This window comes from Anguilla anguilla, chromosome 17 (genome assembly GCF_013347855.1).
Source record: "Anguilla anguilla isolate fAngAng1 chromosome 17, fAngAng1.pri, whole genome shotgun sequence".
Taxonomy (NCBI): Eukaryota; Metazoa; Chordata; class Actinopteri; order Anguilliformes; family Anguillidae; genus Anguilla; species Anguilla anguilla.
In genome coordinates this window covers 22,710,298-22,730,624 of record NC_049217.1, presented here as the reverse complement: position 1 = coordinate 22,730,624, position 20,327 = coordinate 22,710,298, and the positions used below count along the sequence as shown (strand labels likewise).

The 20,327-nt window shown below is 47.3% G+C and overlaps 2 protein-coding genes across 5 annotated transcripts; one reads left to right on the top strand and one right to left on the bottom strand.

Annotated features, from left to right (window-relative positions):
* Nucleotides 1-88: 88 nt before the first annotated feature.
* Nucleotides 89-5,808, top strand: hmox2b (heme oxygenase 2b). 3 transcript variants are annotated; one of them, XM_035398760.1, is made up of 6 exons: nucleotides 89-230; nucleotides 2,508-2,640; nucleotides 2,892-3,009; nucleotides 3,795-4,286; nucleotides 4,860-4,983; nucleotides 5,428-5,808. In XM_035398760.1, the coding sequence occupies exons 2-6, from the start codon at nucleotides 2,543-2,545 to the stop codon at nucleotides 5,553-5,555; spliced, it is 960 nt and encodes a 319-aa protein (XP_035254651.1). In that variant the 5' UTR covers nucleotides 89-230; nucleotides 2,508-2,542; the 3' UTR covers nucleotides 5,556-5,808. The 3 variants fall into 3 exon arrangements, with proteins under 3 accessions (XP_035254651.1, XP_035254652.1, XP_035254650.1); XM_035398761.1 differs by lacking the exon at nucleotides 89-230 and adding an exon at nucleotides 257-527; XM_035398759.1 differs by lacking the exon at nucleotides 89-230 and adding an exon at nucleotides 1,346-2,142.
* A 3,744-nt stretch (nucleotides 5,809-9,552) lies between these two features.
* Nucleotides 9,553-19,800, bottom strand: dnaja3a (DnaJ heat shock protein family (Hsp40) member A3a). Of its 2 annotated transcripts, XM_035398757.1 has the most exons (12): nucleotides 19,547-19,800; nucleotides 17,909-18,045; nucleotides 17,227-17,310; nucleotides 16,552-16,758; nucleotides 16,169-16,321; nucleotides 15,211-15,358; nucleotides 14,823-14,887; nucleotides 14,078-14,206; nucleotides 13,601-13,716; nucleotides 12,943-13,040; nucleotides 12,028-12,142; nucleotides 9,553-11,300 (listed from the first exon to the last, which is right to left on the bottom strand). In XM_035398757.1, exons 1-11 carry the CDS (start codon nucleotides 19,752-19,754, stop codon nucleotides 12,042-12,044), a joined length of 1,446 nt encoding a protein of 481 aa, XP_035254648.1. In that variant the 5' UTR covers nucleotides 19,755-19,800; the 3' UTR covers nucleotides 9,553-11,300; nucleotides 12,028-12,041. The 2 variants fall into 2 exon arrangements, with proteins under 2 accessions (XP_035254648.1, XP_035254649.1); XM_035398758.1 differs by lacking the exon at nucleotides 12,028-12,142 and having other exon boundaries at nucleotides 19,547-19,754.
* Between the last annotated feature and the right edge of the window lie 527 nt (nucleotides 19,801-20,327).

The window sequence follows — 20,327 nt, the reverse complement described above, 5'->3', positions numbered from 1 at the left end:
CACACCAACGGTCCCTGGTGAAATCCCCATCACTGACTTGTACAGTTTTTACCGCGTACGTTATAATAATGACGTAAACCTGTCATTAGCTACGTGTCTGGCGTTGGTCTGGCGTAACGTACTCTCTTGTTCTCCTGCACGCAATCCAGCACTTCCTGTTTAGCGAATGAGCGCATGAGCGACAGCTATTGAACGGAAGAAACACTTCTGGCTACGTACCGCAGAGGAAGGTAATTTTATTTAGCCATACAATAATAGGTAGCCATCATTCATGGACATATTAAATCCACACTACCAATTAGGTTGCGTGTAAACTATGTGACTTGACAAAATATGTATGGTTGATCTGTGCAATCATTGCGGCAACTGAGAGAGCTAGCTGCACTACTACGGCTATGAATGTCTTTGTTTAAATTGAACTTTGTTTTTTGAAAGTTACTTTGCTTGATAGCTGGACGTAAGATAATTTGGGTGTATACTTTCAAATCAGTTTTGCTAGCCAATGACCTCATACATCTTGTAATGCGGTACGTAAATAACGTTAATAATCATTTCGGTTTGGATAGTTCGCTAATGCTGCTCCTTGGCTAACAGTATGCAAGTAGTTTATCTGCAATTGTCTAAACTAGACAGGTGACATGGTTTGTGGTTTTCACCAGCTAAATTTAGGTAAAAATAGCTATCCGTTTAGATAAAATGACACCATTAGAATATGCACTTGGCTCCACGAAGTGTTGAAACTGAGAAAATCTGGCAAAGACAGTACCTCTGGAGTATGAACAGGAGCGGTTCGTTGGAGAAACAGTCGCGGGATCAGTGCAAAGATGACAGCTAACTTGTTGTTAGAGTTGGTTCAGTCGGGGACAGCGAAAGCTAACTAGATAGCATGTCTTTCCAGCTAAGCAGCTTAGTGGGCTAATAGTTTTATATGGACCTGTAACTTTATTTAGCGGAATCTATATGTCAGTAGAAGAACATTGTGCCACATGACACTGCAATGTGTTTATTACTTACATTTTTTTACTACGGTGTTTTTATTGCCCCGGGGGTAGCTGGCTGGATGGCCATAGATGGCTCCATTGACATGAACGGAGGGTAAAAAACCGTTACTTAAACAAAAACGAAGCAAACACTGGAATGGCACAGGCGAGTTGCCGTAGCTACGGGTGAATTTGTATTGCTTTGTCAGTGCCGTTTTTTCAGTGTATAGTTGCTATCCTAGTTAAATCGCCCAACCCCCTATGCTTTAGAACTGCGTTGTCACCGCTCTACACCATCGTGCTGTGCTGCGCCAGCTGTTTGCTCTGTGTGCGATATTCTGTTGTTGTTGTTGTTGTCGTCGTCACTCGTGTGCCAGAGTCACGCGGGCGCAGTTCACTTTTTTCACGAGGCAAGGTCAGAACTGACACTGAAATAGTTAATGCAGCAACTGGACCAAAGTAATGCGGCGCTGCTTCTCGTGATTGCCAATCTGCTTCACATCAAACCCGCCATGAATGTCATGTCTTGGGAGAGATCTATCCACCGACCTCAGCGCATACTATGTTAAAGCTAGTATATCTCCCCAACCATACCTTATCGTGGAGTTCTTGAGCTGAGGTGTTCTTGAGTGCGGCTTGTTTTATTCTTTGTGACCTTGTCATTCATGAAGATGACACTGCAAACAAAATAAATGTTCTGCGATAGCGTTGATTGACATCTCTGGCTGCAGGCACTGCAAGATGTACTATAACATGCAGGCAAATGACAAACTGAATGATGAGCAGAATGCCTTGATTTTGCCTTTGACATGCTTGTGTAAGTGTGTATAGTATGTTTTGTATGCAACTGGAGAATCAGTTTAATGATGCAGGATTTAGGAACACAGAGCATGTGAGCACCTTCTTTTTGAATGATACCAGATACCGAGTAATGCTCTTCGGGACAAAGCCGGAGTCTGACTGATTGTTAGAAGTAGCAGCTGTTTCAATTTGACCTGTTCGGTCTCTGCAGTGATGTCACTATCTTGTGTGCAGTGGGACGGGATGTGACTAATTGGCATACAACTTTCTGTCACGGTTGCATCGAGTGGACTTTCAGATACATCATTATGCCTCTGCGGAGTGGGGAAACAACGGATGGGGTTTCGCTCATGTGTGAATGGTACATATGCTTTTCTGAGGGAGCAACGCTACCCAATTGTGTGTGTGTGTGTGTGTGTGTGTGTGTGTGTGTTCATTTGTCTGCGGAAATGAATATGATGTGTGTGTGTTTTGTAGGCTAAACTGGAGTAATTCTACCTTTCTGCCAGGTCCCTCTTTGCTGAAAAGCACACATGATCCCCACCCTCAGATAAGCAGGGCAAGGCATTAGTAGACTGCCTTGTGTTACCTGATCAACAGGCAGGCTGTACACACAATCAGGGCAGATGTCATCACAGATGTCAGAATAGATGCAGCCTGTACCAGCTGTGGATAGAAAAAACAAATGAAGTTCTCCCTTCACTGATGCACCTCGTGTGACCACAGAGCGTGAAGACAGACAGACCGACACAGACGGAACGATGCCTGCAGAGAAAATGGAGGATTCTGGGAAGGAGGAGGGAATTTCCAACGGCGATGGGGTGGTCTATGAAGAGAACGAGGTGGAAGAGAGTGTCAGGTACCGAAATCAGATTCACACCGTCTATGAGTAAAGGTTACTTCTACACCCTTATCCGAGGGCTGGGTGGGAGGGTGTGTGTGTGGGTGTGTTGAAGTCCTGGACCGCCTTCATTGTGACTCAGCCCGAGCATCACTATCAACGGTGATTGGAAAGGCGACGTAATGTACCTCAGGGGGAGAATATGCTCTTGTTCATGGAGCGTGTGGTTGATGTTTTTTGCCCCCCACCCCCCACCCCCCACCCCCCAGGCCTGAGGACCTGTCGGAGCTGCTGGCTGCAGGGACCAAGGAGTCCCACGAGAAGGCGGAGAACACGCAGTTTGTCAAGGACTTCCTCAGGGGCCGGATCCGCAGGGAACTCTTTAAGGTCAGCCTGATGTTGAGAGTAAATGCCAAGTCACACTAGGAGGCATGACAACTACACAGCTGCATCATCAGGATAGTGATACAAGTACAATATAAGCCAGGGGTGGGAAATTCTGGTCCCGGAGGGCCGGTGTGCACGCAGGCTTTTGTTTCCACCAATTGCCCTGGGTAAATGAGCTGATTGACTGTGTAAACCAACGCTGGTTCACTCGTAGCTTAGATTACAGAAAAAATTTTCATACAGGGAACAGTCTTCAGCTGTCATTCACATGCTTATCGAGGAAGGCAGCAAAAAGGTCAGATGGCGTAAATGTTATGGCTAATTGCATAATTAAGGCCAGAAGGTGGCATGAAAACCAGAAACAGATATGGCCCTTGTTGCCCACCTCTGATATAAGCGCTAGACGGAGGTACATGTAACATGAAAGTGTTACAGGAGTTACATGTGTAACATGAAAGTGCTATAGGAACAAAGTAGAAGGTAAATGGTAAGAATGATCCTAGATTGGGAGTGCCCTGGAGAGTGGTGATAGTTAGTCTAGCTATAGTCTGAGGAGATGCGTCTTCAGACCATGGCAGAAGATGGGCAATCAGTGAGTGGTTCATAGAGGAACAGCGAGTTTGTTCCACCACTGGGGAGCTAGGGTGAAGAATCTCCGTGGTCAGGATGAATGAGTACTATTCACCCGGATGGCAGGGACTGCAAGGCGCCCTGCTGCGGCAGAGCGGAGTGGTGGAGCTGGAACGTGATGTCTTGACGCGGTTTTTCTGGGCCGTCTCTCGCAGCTGGGCACGGTGGCCCTGTACTTCACCTACACGGCCATGGAGGAGGAGATCGAGCGGAACAAGGAGCACGCCGCCATCGCGCCGCTCTACTTCCCCGCCGAGATCCACCGGCACGAGGCGCTGGCCCGGGACCTGGAGCACTTCTACGGGGAGGACTGGGAGAGCCAGGTCAGCTGCTCCCCGGCCGCCCAGCGCTACGCGGAGCGCATCCGCGAGGTGGGGCGCTCCGACCCCGCCCTGCTGGTGGCGCACGCCTACACCCGCTACATGGGCGACCTGTCGGGCGGGCAGGTGCTGAAGAAGGTGGCGCAGAGGGCCCTGAAGCTGCCCGCCACGGGCGAGGGCGTCAACTTCTACCAGTTCGACGGCATCCACAGCGCCAAGGCCTTCAAGCAGCTGTACCGCAGCCGCATGAACGAGCTGGACCTGGACCGGCCCACCAAGGAGAGGATCGTGGCCGAGGCCAACCTGGCCTTCCAGTTCAACATGGAGGTGAGGGGGGAGGAGCTAGCCTGGCTCTCCATTTTAAACATGCTTCACTTTTACATTTACATTGACTTTGGGCTTTTTCATTTTTAGGCAGGCTACTATTTTTTTTTTTGCATACAAATCCATTTGTAAGTGGATAACTTTAACCGAATCCATTTGTAAATGGATAACTTTAACCTAATCCATTTGTAAATGGGTAACTTTAAACCTATTTGTAAATGGATAACTTCAACCTAATTTACTGCCGCAATTCAGGATGAACACCTTTACCAAGTAAACAGTACAGTACCTTTCTCAAGAATTTCTGAGAATTGAACCTTGAACCTCAGAGGCACAAGTCCAGTTCCTGACCCAATATGCTACACCGCCATGTAACAGTATGACATTGACCGGTAAAGAGGTACCCAACGAACCCCTGGGCATTGTTGTAAATGAGTTTGTTCCATTTTAACGTGGAGGTGAGAGAGGCAAGCTAATCTAGCCTCGCGCTTCGGCGCGGCGAGTTTTGATATGCCTGGCTGGAAAGTTGTATTGGGGGAAAGGACCGCATCTTTGTGGATGTCTCTCCTCTCCAAGGTGTTCTCTGAGCTGGAGGAGATCGGGAAAACCCTGCAGGATGAAGTTCTGGATGCAGGGATGCCCGTTCACGGGGACATGCAGGGAGACATCAACAAATGCCCCTACTACGCTGCCAAAATGGGTAGGCACCACGAACTGTTCAAAAAAAACCTTTTTTCTGGTTCTAGGTCACAGCTTTGGAGTCTCTGATGTAGATGATTAGCTAGGTTGGTGTAATCTCACTCAGGTGTCCTTGTTCCGCGTTTGCTCTCTAACAGTGCCCAGGAAAGGCCTGGCCTACTTACTCCAGTGTGCTTGCGTTTATTGAGCTGTGTACTCCGTATTCCTGCCTCCCGCGATGAGCTTGGGTGCCTTTTAAGAGGTCGCAGAGTAATTATCCAGATCTTCCAAAGTTGGCTCAGTGTGGTTTTTACTGGGTCTTTGATTCCTTTTATAACACAGCCATTGCGAATTGCTCTGCGACTACCTTTTTTCGTAAATGGTGCAAATCCGAAAATAAATATTGATTGATTGATTGATTGATTGATTGATTGATCGATTGATTGACGTTTTGATTGATTGACAGCGGCCGGCGGGGGAGCATCGTACGTCTGTCAGGCGGTCACGGCTGCCCTCAGGCATCCCACCGGTCAAGTCCTGCTGGCCGCCTGGGTCGCCGCCCTTGCCGGATTGGTCGCCTGGTACCTCATGTGACCCGGCATCGTCAAACAGCCAATCGCAGCCCTCCAAGAAGCAAGCAAGGAAGGATGACTGGAAAGGTGGGGGGAGGGGGTGGGGGGGGGGGTGGAGTTTAAAGACTTGGGTTCATGGACCTCGAATGGTTTCCTCCCTCCATTTCTCAGTCCCGCCTCTTTCCGCTGACGTCACTAGCCCTTCCGCCCTGTCCAGTCATGTTCACCGGCCACCTCCCATAGTCCCTTGTGGCTGTCACAGGCTGTCACAAAAACGCAAGAAAAAAAAAAAAGGTGTTCCTCAGAAAGGTAGCTATGTTCTCCTTTTCAAAAAGAATATTAGTGGATCCATTGTTGGATTTAAAAAAAATCTTTTTTTTTTTTCGTGTCAGTTTTTTTTTTTTCGTGCTGTTCGGGATCCAGAACAGCAAGATGAAGGTTTTTTTTTCATGACTGGGGAATTGTGCCCCCATAGTCATTTGAAGTTTGACCTGGTGGCTTTTTTTCTGGGGCTGATATGCAGTGAAAGTCACCCCTGCTCTGTCAGATTTTATGGTTTTTGTGCTGTTAGTTGCTATTTTTAGTGGTTCCCCCAACCGAAAAAGCCTTGCCAGGATTCCAAATTCTCCGGACGGTTATACTGAGCAGTTTGGCTGAAAAGCTACAATGTGCCCCAGATATGAGCCTCACAAATTTAATGGGGAAAATGTTTTTCGTTTTCCAAATTACTGTGCTGTAGGCTGTGGTGTGGTGAAACCTAGAATCACTTCTGCCTGTCAGGTCAATATTTTGATTTTGCCTTGAAGACGGTCATTGAACAGAGTATGATGTACAAACCAGGCATTTTCCCCATTCCCACATTGAACAAAGTCACTCTTCTCTGGAGTGTTTTTTTAGACATCTAGATTGTTGCCGTAAATTAGGCTTTTTATTTGCATGATTTTATTCTTTTAAGTTTATATTTCCTGGGTGAGATCAGGGTTTTTCTGTTAAGCATAGTTTTTTAAGTTGTTAAAAAACAATGGCGGCTATTAATTTCTGAAATGTCTAAAAAAGAATAACAAAAAACCCCATCTGTAAGTCCTATCCCATTGTTTCTCCATCATGTCCCACAATATGTGCACTTTGGCTGAGTAATTCAGCTGATGCAGTGTTATTCGCTGGTTTTGCGTGATGTCACTTCCTCTATTTTTCCTCCTCCTGACCTGTGCTTGTTTTGGTTCTGCGTTTCTAGGTTAGCTGCACTAGGCATCAGGAAGTTCAATGAGTTAGAGGTGTGCTTGAAGAGCCATCTGTAAACCTGTAAACACGCTCATCTCACACTCATCGCTTGTTCATCACCACATCAACGGTTCGGCCCGTTCAGATTTGAGTCGCTGGACTCAACGATGGCTGAGGAGCGATGCCTACATGTTTTCATGCTTCAGACTTGTATGCACTTTGGTTCTTTATGAAGTCTGAGTAGATACTGCCCCCTGTCATTTACTGTTTTTCTTTAGGAGAAAAATGAATGGAGCCGTTGGCATTTGTATTATTTTTATTTTTAAAAACGGATAAAAACAGAGTATTACACGCGAGACGGGAACTGCGCTCGGATGTGCCATGCGTACGGTGAGCGGTGACCCTGTCTCCTCCTGTCGCCATGGAGACGCGCGAGCGAGAGCTGCGAAACCCATCCAGTCCGTCCTGCAAACAACCACCCAACAGTAAGGCTGCGCTTGGAGAGAGAGAAAAAAGAAAACAAGCAGCTCAATTACGCTCGCACCCAACACAAAAGCACACTTTTTCAAAAGGCTTTTATGAAACCCCCACGTGCCGGGGCGTGATGGTACGTCTTCTCTCAGAGCTGAGCGCACCGTGTCACGGTGGCTGACAGAGTGATACAGTTTGTTTGCTCTCTTACCCTTTTTTTTTTTCTTTCTTTTTTTAAATGACGCGTCACTGCATGTCGGCCATTTTAAAATTCTGGTGCTGCTCACGAGTTCTGTGAATAGAAGCAGCCTCACTCTCGTGAAGATGTGTATGCTTTATGAAGGCCTTAGGAAGGTGCATGTGAAGTGTGACATCATCACTATATAAATCTGTTACGGCTGCTGCTCAATGCACTAGTAATTTGTCATAGAATATAAATATACGAATAATATGCATCCACACATGTATGTATGCATTTATATTTATAAAAAATGCAGGCTTGAAATGTAGCCCTCTGTTCTGTTGTGTACTTGTAATCTTTGGATGGGGAAATGGATAGATTTCCCTGTCCCATCACTAGGGTCAGTTGATTAACACTTAAATATTATATCCCAGAGTTCTCTGCTGGAAGATGGAAAACGAAACACATTAGCAGGTTATTGCTATCTAATGTCATTACTCTTACATTTCATTTTTTCCCATTTATGTCCTTTAAACCTATTTGTAGTGGCTGGTGTGGTCCAAAGAACATTAGGGAAGGAACAGTGAGAAGGAAAGAACTTTTAATTGTTCTTCACTCCTCTTTTCCAATGCAAAGGTACACTCACTGGTACCACCATCCACAGCCAAAGCACAATGTTCAGTTGCGGTTTTCTTTACTCTTAATCCGATTGGTTAATGGTTACTTTCCTGTCCCCAAAGAGAGGAATTGTGGGTATTTACTTGGCTAAAAAGGGAGAATGTTTGCAGTATCAAACAGGAAGCGCGCAGTTCCCTCACATTTCTCAAACTGTACGTTGCAGTAGCGTTCCTCCATTTTGAAGTAGTATTTGTAGTATTAACAATGGGGATTAAACAGAGCTTGTGTAGCGTGTTCTGTTGTCAGCATGACGACGCCAGTTTCAGTAATAGCAGCTGTTAGGAGAGGAGCGTTCTGTGTTGGACCAACAGGAAAGGGTGTTCTGGGTTACTGGGCTGAGCTTTCCCTGTTTTACCTCAGTTCAACAGCCTGACCAGAGTCATTACGGTTAGTCTGATTAGTCTAGCATGAATAACAACGAAAGAGTAACACGAATGCAGCAGGTCTCAACTGTGTGCAAAATATTAATAAAAAAACTAATTATTTGTGATGGTTAACAAGAACATACAGTTTCACCTGTGTAATGAAATAAAAACATAAAAATGTTGAATTCCTGTTCGAGCATTTTTTTCCCACTCCCCCACTCTCACATCTCCCATTCTTCTCACCTGGATCTCTACAGGTGAGCTGTTAGCTGGCAGTGCACAGAGACATCACCTGTTCAGCGTTTTTGTCCCTGGAGAGAAGGCCTTACGGAAAGCCTATGTAACATTACACCATAAACCTCAGAGATGGAGATAAATCTTTGTGTTGCCATGAAGAAAAACCTGGGTCAATTAACAATAGGGCATCTCTTGTAACAGGCTTGCACCAGTGAAACTGCTTTAGTCTTTTCACTAACTGTACAAGAACTCTGCATCCTGTTAATATATCATGGGTGTAACAGCTAGTAAAACATACGCAATATAGCATTATAACCATTGTCGTATTTATTTTTTGGGAGGGGGTGCTCATATTCAACTCCAGTTCACCATCAGAGGTGGTGTTAAAAAGAAAAAAGGAAACTGCACTGAACAGGTATGTTCCAATCAGAATCCATACCTTATTAATGGGTCGTTAAACACAGAAGATTCCAAATGGGCTTCAGTATGTGTGCTCTACTGAAAGCAGGCTGGAATTTCAGACAAGTGACACAGGACATACCAGGGGGTTTCAACCTTGATTCTTGGGGGATGACTCATCTCGGTTTAATTACCGGTTTTGGTAATTACTTGTTGCACTTTTTAAAGATTTTATATATTTTATTACACACACACATTCTGTTAAGCTAGATTAAGCTTGATTCCGGTTATCGAGGTTGTTTGAACTGACTGGCACTCAGTAGATGAAAATGCATTCTGAGCTTGGACCGGTCAGACCAGCAGAACTGTCTCCAGCACGTACAGTCTGTATAGTGACTCCCCTGATCAGCGTCGATAGCCTACAGGGTCTCCGGAACACAGTAAAACAAGACTCCAGCCATCACCCATTTCATGTTTGTATTCATATAGATTTATTGTCCGTCCTGTTCCAACTATGCGACATCAGTATATCTTCCATAACAACTGAATCTATGTACAGAGCTACTGTGTACAGACTGGGATTTTCGTTCGCCATGACTTGCTTTGTGTAAATGTGCGTGTTTATGCTGGGGGGGGTCGGGGGGGGTGAGAACAGCAGTCACGCATTTGGTGCTCTGTTTTTGGCTGCAACGCTGTGTTTACCATTTTACCATTGTTCAACATCTGGATGTCTTGTCACCATCACCATGGCAACTGCAGCACGTCAGCTGACACACGCACGTGGTCACATGAGCTTGGTGACGCCAGGGAAGAGGACGCAGCTGAAAAGCCTAAACGCCTAGGCGATTAAAACAGATTTAACCTGCTTGGCTAACAGCCGGAACCTTCATGGTACTGTTCTGTACTTCTAAAAAAAAAATAATACTGTAAACATACTAAGGTTAGGCAAACATAAAAATAAAACCCTTGAAATCTGTCGTCCTGGACACTGGTTTTTATTTTAAGTATTTTAACGAGTTGTGAAATACATTTATATACCTGGACCTAGTAATATGTTTAGATTTCTTGAAGGGGGGGGGGGGGGGGGGCATTTGATGAGAAATCACATAGGAAAAGTGGGTAACCATACGGCTGAACAAACCACTTTATTACCCAGAGGAACTGAGTAAATATTTGACACCGAATGGTTGGGATTAGGACGGTCACCCGGTCATCTGTCTACGAGCGAAAGGAACAACAGTTGCTAATCCAGAGTCAGCCAGCCCATATGGGGCTGATTCTTGGAAACACTAAGTGCGGCCAACCAAAGACTTACTGTGGGTTCCATTTTTCTCACAGTGCCTTTTAACACGATGGACCCCACCATTTAAAGGGACAGTTCACTTTGAGAGTTTCCGATTGGCCCAGACTGTGAGCGGTGAAGGAAGTTTCTGGCAACCGGCCGGCTTTGCAGGGGCATGTGTAGAGCATTTTCAAGTTTGTGGTTTAAAACAAGAAAACGTCACTTCCAATAACTCCATAGCAGCTAGTACTCTGATATCAGCAACCCCCAGAAAGTGAGTGAGCTATCCCTTTAAACATTACCCTTCGAGGCAACTTGGGGGGCGGAAGACTCCCAGCTGTAAAATGGTTTCTACTGAACTGAAGATGCACTCCAAACAGCTGGAGCTAAGATAAAAACGAACAATCACAATTCCCCACACATTCAAACATTTCTCACAGAAAATGATGTAATCTGGCCAATCCCAAACATATGTCCAGACAGAATACATTTTTTCTTTTCCTTTAAATGACACCATTTCAAATAAACGTACCCTTTCCTGTGCTGGTAGATTTCCAAACATGTACATGATAAGTGAGTAGTCCAGTTAGCATAGCATTAGGCTGCTGTTGTACAGGGGGTGAGAACCAGGAAAGACACGATGCCAGCTCCCTCACGATAGGGTGGTGGTGGTGGTGGTGGGGGGGGGGGGCGTTAGTAACCAGGGCGACTTGGCGGTTCGGTGTTCCTTTGTGATGCGTTTCGTGGTGTAGAATGAGTTCCTTCGGCGGGGCAAGTACGAGGCGACGTCGGCTTCCGGGACGGGTCCGGGTTCGGATTCGGATCCTCACACGAGCCAACCCGTGGTTCCGGCTGATCCTCGACAACACCCCAGCCGTCCTCTCCAACCCCCCCTCCCCACTGTCTGTCCTTAGTTTCCTGCAGACCTTTTACCTGGACAGAAATGGGGACAATTTATTTATTTATTTTTTTTAATCAATCGATGCAGCTCCTCAGAGAGATTTCCGTTTCCTGTAAATTGCTTACATTACATTTCATCACTCACTCATGAGGCAAGAGACAATAAGTAAGCTATAACAACAGCAGTGCTCTAGCTGGGATATGAACCCACAACCCTCTGGTTACCCATGCTATGCCACAACACTACTTCAGTCATGCTAGGCCACTCTGGCACCAGATGGAACCTGGGCAGTTCAGCTGCAAGGCATAACTGCACCACTCCTGTCACCATAGTCACAGCGGTGTCTCCATGGTGATACTGCTGTCGCTATTCAAGTTCCGAATACCATGTCCAAGGTGGGGCAACAGAAAAATATAAGAAACAAACAAAAAGATAAAAATAAATAACTGACCCTATACTGACCGAGACCAGCGTCACTATCTAATATTACGCATGCATGTGTGTGGGGACCTCAGCTGGGGAGCTAGAGACCCAGGCGATGGCCTGGGTGTGTGTGTGTGGTGGTGAAACTGTGGAAGGCCTCAGCTTACTCAAACAGCAAAGCCAAAATGGCCTCCTTGCAGCCATGGCTCCACAGACTCAACACACACTTCATGACAGCCACAAACCAGAAGACAGACCAGAGGGTGACTGAGGCAGAAAGTGCCATGTAGGGTTATAAAAAAGGTAAAAGGGGGGTGGGGGGTGGTGCTGTCATACCTGGGTTGTGGCTGTCAGCTAAACATTTTCTTTAATTTGGAGAGGAAGCCAGCCTCCTGCTTGTTCTCCTCTGGCTCTGCCTCTGCCTCTCCCTGCCGACCTCTGCTGCCCCCACCTGGACACAAATGGGTACTGCATCAGCCAGAGTTAAGAGCTGCAAGAACAGCCTTAAAAGCAAAGGCCCACAGGATTCTGAATGAGTGAGTGGCAGTGTGTGGGCTGCTCCAGGCTCGGCTGGCTGGGGCAGAAGCCACCCTACGTGTATAAAATAAGGGACAGCGGAGATGGTTCTGCAGATATCTCTGCTCAGGTGATTATGCAGGACTTCATAAGGCTGACTATTGCCCCTAAAGACATGCTGGATCCTCAGCTCGCAACCCAGATATGCCAACACATACAGAATGAATCCACTGGGAACGAGAAACGGACATTAATTCAGTCTCAAACTTAATCAGTGAAACTGCCCCAAAGTGCAGTCTGTACAAACCCTGAGAAGAGCGGCAGAGTGTGTGTGTCTGTTTTTCTCTCCATCTGAGCGTGTAACATGTGTGTCAGGGTCTGTGTTCCTCTGTGTGTGTGAGTGTCTGGGTCTGTGTCCCTCTGTCTGGGTGTGTGTGTGTGTCTCTCTCTGTCTGGGTGTGTGTGTGTCTCTCTCTCTGTCTGGGTGTGTGTGCGGGTGAGTGAGTGCGGATGTGTGTGTGTGTGTCTCTCTCTGTCTGGGTATGTCTGTGTGTCTCTCTCTGTCTGTGTGTGTGTGTGTGTCTCTCTCTGTCTGGGTGTGTGTGCGGGTGAGCGTGTGCGGGTGTGTGTGTGCGGGTGAGCGTGTGCGGGTGTGTGTGTGCGGGTGTGTGCGTGCGGGTGAGTGCGTGCGGGTGAGCGTGTGCGGGTGAGTGCACGTGTGTGAGCGTTACCCACCCGCAGCGGTGGCAGTCACACCGTTGACCGTGCCTTCCACGTCCACCTCGTCCTCAGCGTAGCTCAGGATGAGAGCCCTCTGCCTGTCCGTCAGCGTCCTGCAGGGGGCGGGGGAGAGAACGAGCGACACGTCAGACTTACACATGAATGAATGAATGAATGAATGTATGAATGAATGAATGAACGGTCTCTGTCCCTTGCTCAAATGGTCATGTACTAATATAATACATTATTGAACGTTGCCCTATTTATTGCTCCCATTGTAGTGTGGCTCATTCTTCTGTACAAGCAGCACTGATAGATTAAGATAAGCGACTTCACTGCAGTCCTAGGTACCCCCCTGAGGTAACTGCAATGCAGGGGTGCTTTGTCATGTTTTAAACGTGGTTAAGGAACCGTGTCGAGGTCTTGCTCTCATTAGGGTTGCGATTCCTCACCAGGGGGCGCAAGGATTTGCGCAAGCGAAACAATACCCAGCCGGGGAGTCTTGTGAGTGTAAACGGAGACACGGTCACACAGACTGGAGACATACCGCCATACTGAGTGACTGCGTTCACTGTGTTACGTGTGAACGACTGACTGCGCTTGTGCTGTGCTGTGTTGGGTCTGACCCATAGGCCGTGTTCACTGTGCTGTGTGGACTGTGTGGTCCTCTCACTTGGGGATGCGGATCTTGATGTGGATGTAGTGGTCTCCGTAACTGTAGCTGTTCATCCGGGGGATCCCCTTCCCTGACAGACGGATCCGGTGGTCAGACTGGATCCCAGCAGGGATCTGCAGGAAGGGGTGAGGGGCGGAACATCAGAGAGGGACTCCTCCCCGTGTTTACGTGCGTAAAAACAAACACAGCACACCGCACGTATGTGGACGTCTTTGAAATATATATATGCAGCAGTTTTGGAGACTAAACGTTTTGGGCATCAGTTAACACACATCTATACCTATACACTGCAACAACAAAAAAAAGTCTGTCTCGTAATCTGTTTTAGTCTTGTAATGAGACTTAAAATCTTTATTCTCTCAAGTATAAAATAAAATATTATTTTTATCAAAATAAAATGTATGACTGAAGCAGGTTATTGGTTGTTACAGTGTCATGTGCTCAGAGGGGCGGGTCTCTCTCTCTCTCTCTCACCGAGATGTTGATGGTCTCGTAAAGCCCCTGGGCCCGCGCTGATCCCCCCAGGATGGCCTGGGCCACTGAGATCAGAACGTCTGAATGGATGTCTGCGCCGTCCCGCCTGAACACCGGGCTCCTCTGGACCTGTAAGGGGGCGGGGGGAGGGGGGAGGGGGGACGGACGGACCACAACCGACCACAACCAGTCACCACCAGTTCCTCAGAAGGTTCCTGAACTTGTGACCCTGGACCCTGGCCGGGATTCAATCAGCATGTGTGTTTAACTCAGGGATACACTTTTTATTTATTAATGCAGTTTGGTGAATTTAAACAGTTCACAAAACGTGCGAAACTGTGGTTCTGAAAAACAATTTCCTTGGAAATTGAAATTGAAAAAATCTCTTCAGCAACCAGCTGGCCATCAGAATGCCAAACATCTCAGCTCTACAAACCGTAGCAAACATGTGATCATGTGACGGGGATCGGTCTACACCTGGTAACTCTGACGCTAGAGGGCCACATTTAGTCCTGTTTTTTCGGTCCATCCAAACCCATAACTGCATGACTGTATTCGCTTTGATTAATCAGGTGTAATGAATGCAGGTGTGCTGGAGGCACCCAGCCTTTTGCCATTCAGAAGATTCAAGCTCAGACTTTCAACCAATCCGTCAGACTCCTGCGCTCACGCTCAGACGGAACACAAAGCAGAGACGCCACCGGCAGCCCAGGACCAGGGCTGCCCTCCCCTGGTCTACACTCACTCGAAACGTGATGAAGATCTCCTTCTTCCCCACGGGCATCCGGACCGTCTGGCCATCCTCCACACCTGCGAATGGCACACAAGTGCTCACAACGGTTAGCCACCAACCTGCCCTGCCCAACACCCAACACCGCATTCACTCCACCCTCTAACTGGCTAGCGTGTGTGTGTGTGCGTGTGTAGTGAATGTACCAAAACCTGTTTCTCAAAGAAAATGGAGTATTCAATAGTATAAAAACAGTAGTCTGACCAGCCGCTACACAGACAGAAGAAGTGGAGTGCTCGTGTTCGCTTAGACACAGGGTTGGCTGAAGTGCAGAAAGGTGCTTCGAAATGCAAATGTGATTGAGAGGCGCGACACAAATAATTTTCGGGAGACGTCATCTGACCTGCGGGCACGGGAACCATGACCGTCCTCCTCTGCTTGGTCTGCCCCGTCCCGCGGCACGACACGCAGGGCGTGGTCATGACGGAGCCCCGCCCACCGCAGCGGCGGCAGGTGGAACGCATCACAAAGGGCCCCGTGTTTATGGTTTCCTGCAGGGGGCAAATGGCGTAACAGGACAACATCTTCAGCTCAAACCAATGAAAGGTTTTTTTTACGCACGGGTGCTAGAACCTCTAAAGAGAAATCAATGACAGAAAATAAACGGTCTGAACTCTGTGACTTCATTCAGCAGTTTTTTTTTAATGCCACAGGGAGGTTTCGGGCAGAGCCTTTCTTCTGCGTGTATCTGGCAGAGCACAAAGTAGGCGGGAAACACACACAGGGACCCATTCATGCGCAGCTCAAAAAAACCCTAAAAAAAAATACTCAGCTCTGAAATTCACAGTATGCACATGTCAGGTGGTAGTAGGGGTGTCACAGAGGGCCCAGATACACAACAACCCACAGTGCTGATCCAGGATCAGCTGAATCAAACCCTACAGGTGACTCCAACCACCGTGAGTAAACTGTTGTAACTGACCCAGGGTCAGCCCAGCCCAGACACACACACACACGACCCACTGTACTGATACAGGATCAGCTCAATCAGACCCCACAGGTGACTCCAAGCATGATGGGGAAACAGTTAACTGACCCAGGGTCAGCCCAGCCCAGACACACACACACACACACACAACAGCACACAGTGCTGATCCAGGATCAGCTCAATGAGACCCTACATGCGACTCCAACCACCATGTGGAAATAATTATAACTGACCCAGGGTCAGCCCAGCCCAGACACACACACGTCCCACAGTACTGATACAGGATCAGCTCAATCAAACCCTACAGGTGACTCAGACCACTATGAGGATGCGGCTGTAACTGACCCGGGGTCAGTTAGGGGACGGCGCTCACCATGCCGGTCCCGTTACAGTAGTGGCAGTGCTGCACTTTCGTCCCCGGCTCGCTGCCCTTGCCGTCGCAGCGCTGACAGGTGTCCTCCATGTTGACCGTTATCTCCTTGTTCACGCCCTTCGCCGCTTGCATGAACGTCAGCTCCATCACGTACTGAGAGAGAGCAGGGGAAGAGACGAACCACCATCGAACCGAGCGACCAATCAGAGCGCAAAGGCAGGGCCTGCAGCTAGTTGATTGGTTGGATTTTGACACTGAACTTTACTTGAAAATCTAGCTTAAAAAAAAGGTAATTTGGCTAAAATGACAGTTGAACAAAAAAACAAAAAACGAACTAAATAACCAATAGGAAAAAAGCAGGAAAGTGGCTGTGGTCAGCTGACCTCCTGGGGCTGATTGAACATGGCGTTGAAGTCCCCGAACCCCTGCGCCCCGGAGAACTCCCCGAAGATCTTGCGGAAGAGCTCCTCCGGGTCCACGCTGGCCCCTCCTCTCCAGTACTGCTGCTGGCCGGCGCCGGCCTGGCTCGGGTCGAACCCGGCAGAGCCGTACGTGTCGTACTGCTTCCTCTTCACCTCGTCGCTCAGCACCTGGGCCGCGAAATCACAATCAGAACCACAGCGCCACGAGACGCAACAGGGCCCCCACCACCACTGTTAGGACAGGCAGTGACATAGTCATGCATCGGTACCGACGTGTGGATACACATCACAGTCTGCCTCCATCTTATTTTATTAGCCCTGCCTGCCACAGGGATGGGAACCGCACTCCTCATCCTTCACAGTTAAATCCACTTCGGGTCTTACTTAACCCTTTGGTTTTTTTTTTTTTTTTAACATTTTTTTCAAGATTCTATGTCAGTGTTCTAGAACACCATTGTTTTCAGTTGCCAGTGGTGATTGTTACATCAGCATTAGAATGTTCAGTTAAAGGGTTAAGGGGTTAACCCAGTTTAGTGTACTGAGCAGAATCTGCCCTTACGTGGCATTCGCCCAGTAAATCCTGGGATGCACCGCAGAGGATAACACACTACTGTACGTATTAGAAGCTCTCCGTACCTCATAAGCTTCCGCCAGCTGGGCAAACTTCTCTTTAGCCTGGGGATCGTCTTTGTTTGTGTCGGGGTGGTACTTCTTGGCCATCTGAGGAGGGAGCAAAGGACTCGTGAACTACAAAGTCATTGAAGAGGTGCGACAGTCACCCCACCCCTGCAGGTTTCTCCGCTGACACTGTCCACCAACTCGCACAGTGATGCAGAAACAATGCTTCATGAAATAACACAGTCAAATCTCCTAACCTAACCGTGCATTCCAGCTTATCACACGATTGCCTTAATTAGTTCCATAAACAAATGGCATGCTTACAGCAATACAAAATGACGGCATACTTTATCATTGATTTGCTTGACCATATGCCCATCTCTGTGGCCACTCGCATCACATTAACTTCAACATATCGCCCATAAGCCTGTGTACAGCTGAATATTTACTAAAGTGACTGAGGTTAAGCGATGCACTGCCCCAACCAGGAATGAACCCATTAAACCAGGGGGGAGATCTGCCGCGATTACTGAACTGAGTCATCCCCATGGCAACAGAGGAGATATGATTCGCTCGTTGAGCTAAAAGACCAAGGGCCCCAGGTAAAGGAAAACGGTTCACCGATTGAAACATCATGCACCCATCAAATTCCCAGCCCCTCCCGCCTGCACTACCTCTTCATTGGTCATGCCCATCTCACCTGGTAATAAGCTTTCTTGATCTCCTTCTGAGTGGCAGTGCGAGGCACGCCCAGCACCTGGTAGAAGTCCTGCTTGCTGGACGTGGGGGCGCTGGTGTGGAAGGCCAGCCTGCAGATGACGTGGGGGGGCTTCACACCTGTCACAGACGCGCACGAGGGGGGGGGGGGCCAAGACGGCGTGCTTTCAGAAGAGATGACTTTTTTTTTTTTTTTTTTTTTACATCTGACAAGCTCAGGTAATGAAGCAAAGGTGTAGTAATGAGCTTTTGTTCGTGATGTTTACTGCGACGAAACCACTTTGGAAGCGGACAACCCCTACCTCCTTTGGTAAGCAAATAGGACTGCAGCTTGCAGACAACACCAATTATTAACATGGAGAGTCTCTTAATATAAATTCATCTCCACAAGGGGTGGAATGTGGCTTATACTCTGAGGCAGAGTCAGAAAAATGCTTCCATTTTATAAAGAAATACCCATTAGATCCCAATTGCAGATCCCTTCTCACCAGTATCTGACTCTGCCATCAACGGACAAAATCATATATGGATGCATTCTTTCCTATCCAAGTCTCGGTGATGTAGTAGGCACTTCAGACCAGAATCAGAAGTTCGAGGAGAGCGTCTTCTAGTATATGACCTTACACGGTGTGCATCAAAAATGCTAATTTAATTTTCACAATGCCGCTCGGTCAGACACAGCAAATGCAGCCCGTTCGTTTATATTTGTGTGAACACTCCCTAACCCTTTTTAAGATTTTCACCTGAACCTTACATCAATAACTGCCGCTCACGCCCCCATGCCTGAACCACTGCAGATGAAGCGGCTTAGTGGTTTCATTGGATGCCTGGGTTTATGGATGAACTATCATGACAATCATTCTAAATGAACTTGCAATAGTAAAGCAATCGTTAGCTGCATACTCGATGTGCACTGGCAATACAACATAAAGGCAACAGATTCCACGGATATTTCGTGTCATGAATGTTTGCAAACTACGCTAGTAGCCTACACAGTTGCCGTTTCTGTCTTTTTAACCAACTAGAAAACTAACCACGCTCTACTTATTTCACTATGGCACGTGAGTTCATGCCATCACTGCAAACAACCTCAAGGTCAATTTCTGAACGCAGGGAACTTTCTAGCTAGATAGCTAGCGTAGCTAACAGAAAACCATCATTAGCCTACTCAGGTTGCTAGCAAGCTAACTATCCGTAGGAACTGCAGATGTAGCTATTTTACTAAGGTACCGAATAATATTAGCAACCTTGCGTCAGTCAAAAGGATACCAGATAACAGCCGAAAATGAGATGATTGCTGACTAAATTAATCGCAGCGATGTTGCAAAACTCAGCATGCTATCGACAGCTAACTACAGCACAATACTACAGTTTCGCCAGTCCCAGTTACATCATGCTGTCCGTTCACCAGTTCTTATCGCTAGCTTGCAAATGTGGTTAAGCTCATGTCTAATCCCAAAAAAAACAAGTTTTGCTTCAAATCTAAAAATACTGTCACCGTAATTTGTTTCCAAGTAAGTCACTGCTTAAATGGCAAAAAGCACGGCAACTGCGAGGTCTGAGTGTTAGGTAAGTCAGCCGCTAGCTAGGCCGTCGCGTTACAACGAAGGACTCTTCTCACCTGACAGCCCTCTCAATGTCAAGGGATTCCCGGATCCACTGCTCAACACGCCGCCCCGGGCTCCAATCGGCTGGGGTGCCCATTTTGTGACAGGACGGGCTCCACCGGTGTGGGCCGAAACGAGCGTGGAGCAGGCCCGCCGGTGCCCTGTGGAGACGGCCACCGATAACCAGCGTGCTGAACAACGAGCTGCGGAAGACGCCATCATTCCTTTCCTACAGCTGTCCGACTGCTGTTAACTGCGCATGTGCGTAGATTCATGCTACTGTAAACTGCGCATGCCTGTAGATTTCTGCTAATGAGGACATGCGTGAAATCAACTCGATTTTTTCATAGACATATATGTCTATGGATTTTTTGATCAGTGCAGCGCAGATTGGCAGATTCACTGATCCATAAATGAGATGGATAGTGCCCCATAACTGAGTTTATTACGTTGGGGCGATCTGACTGTATGTGCGAATCGATAAGTCTGCATGTAAACGGCACACAACTCTGATCAAGCAAAGCACACTCCTTGTGCAAACTCGCGGGCTGTTCAGTAAACTAGGGCAAAGAGCAATTCCAAATAATTTACACAACAACAACTAATAATAATAATAATAATAATAATGATAATAAACACAATAATAATAATACTAACAATAGCAATAATAATAATAAAGGTATTCTAAAGTATTATTTATTGATGTAAACGGCAGCTGTTCTGTTGATATGTTCTTTTTTTTTGCTGTTTAGATAAATAAACGGACCAGGTTAGGCATTTCTATTCACTGACAGA

Coding starts and splice junctions, on each gene's coding strand:
- hmox2b (XM_035398759.1), top strand. CDS start 2,118: ATGGGGTTTCGCTCATGTGTGAATG. Junction 2,143..2,507: donor GTTTCGCTCATGTGTGAATG/GTACATATGCTT, acceptor GTGTGACCACAG/AGCGTGAAGACAGACAGACC. Junction 3,010..3,794: donor TCCGCAGGGAACTCTTTAAG/GTCAGCCTGATG, acceptor CGTCTCTCGCAG/CTGGGCACGGTGGCCCTGTA.
- dnaja3a (XM_035398757.1), bottom strand. CDS start 19,754: ATGATGGCGTCTTCCGCAGCTCGTTGTTCAGCACGCTGGTTATCGGTG. Junction 14,888..15,210: donor CATGGTTCCCGTGCCCGCAG/GTCAGATGACGT, acceptor TGCCATTCGCAG/GTGTGGAGGATGGCCAGACG. Junction 13,717..14,077: donor ACGAGACCATCAACATCTCG/GTGAGAGAGAGA, acceptor CCCTTCCTGCAG/ATCCCTGCTGGGATCCAGTC.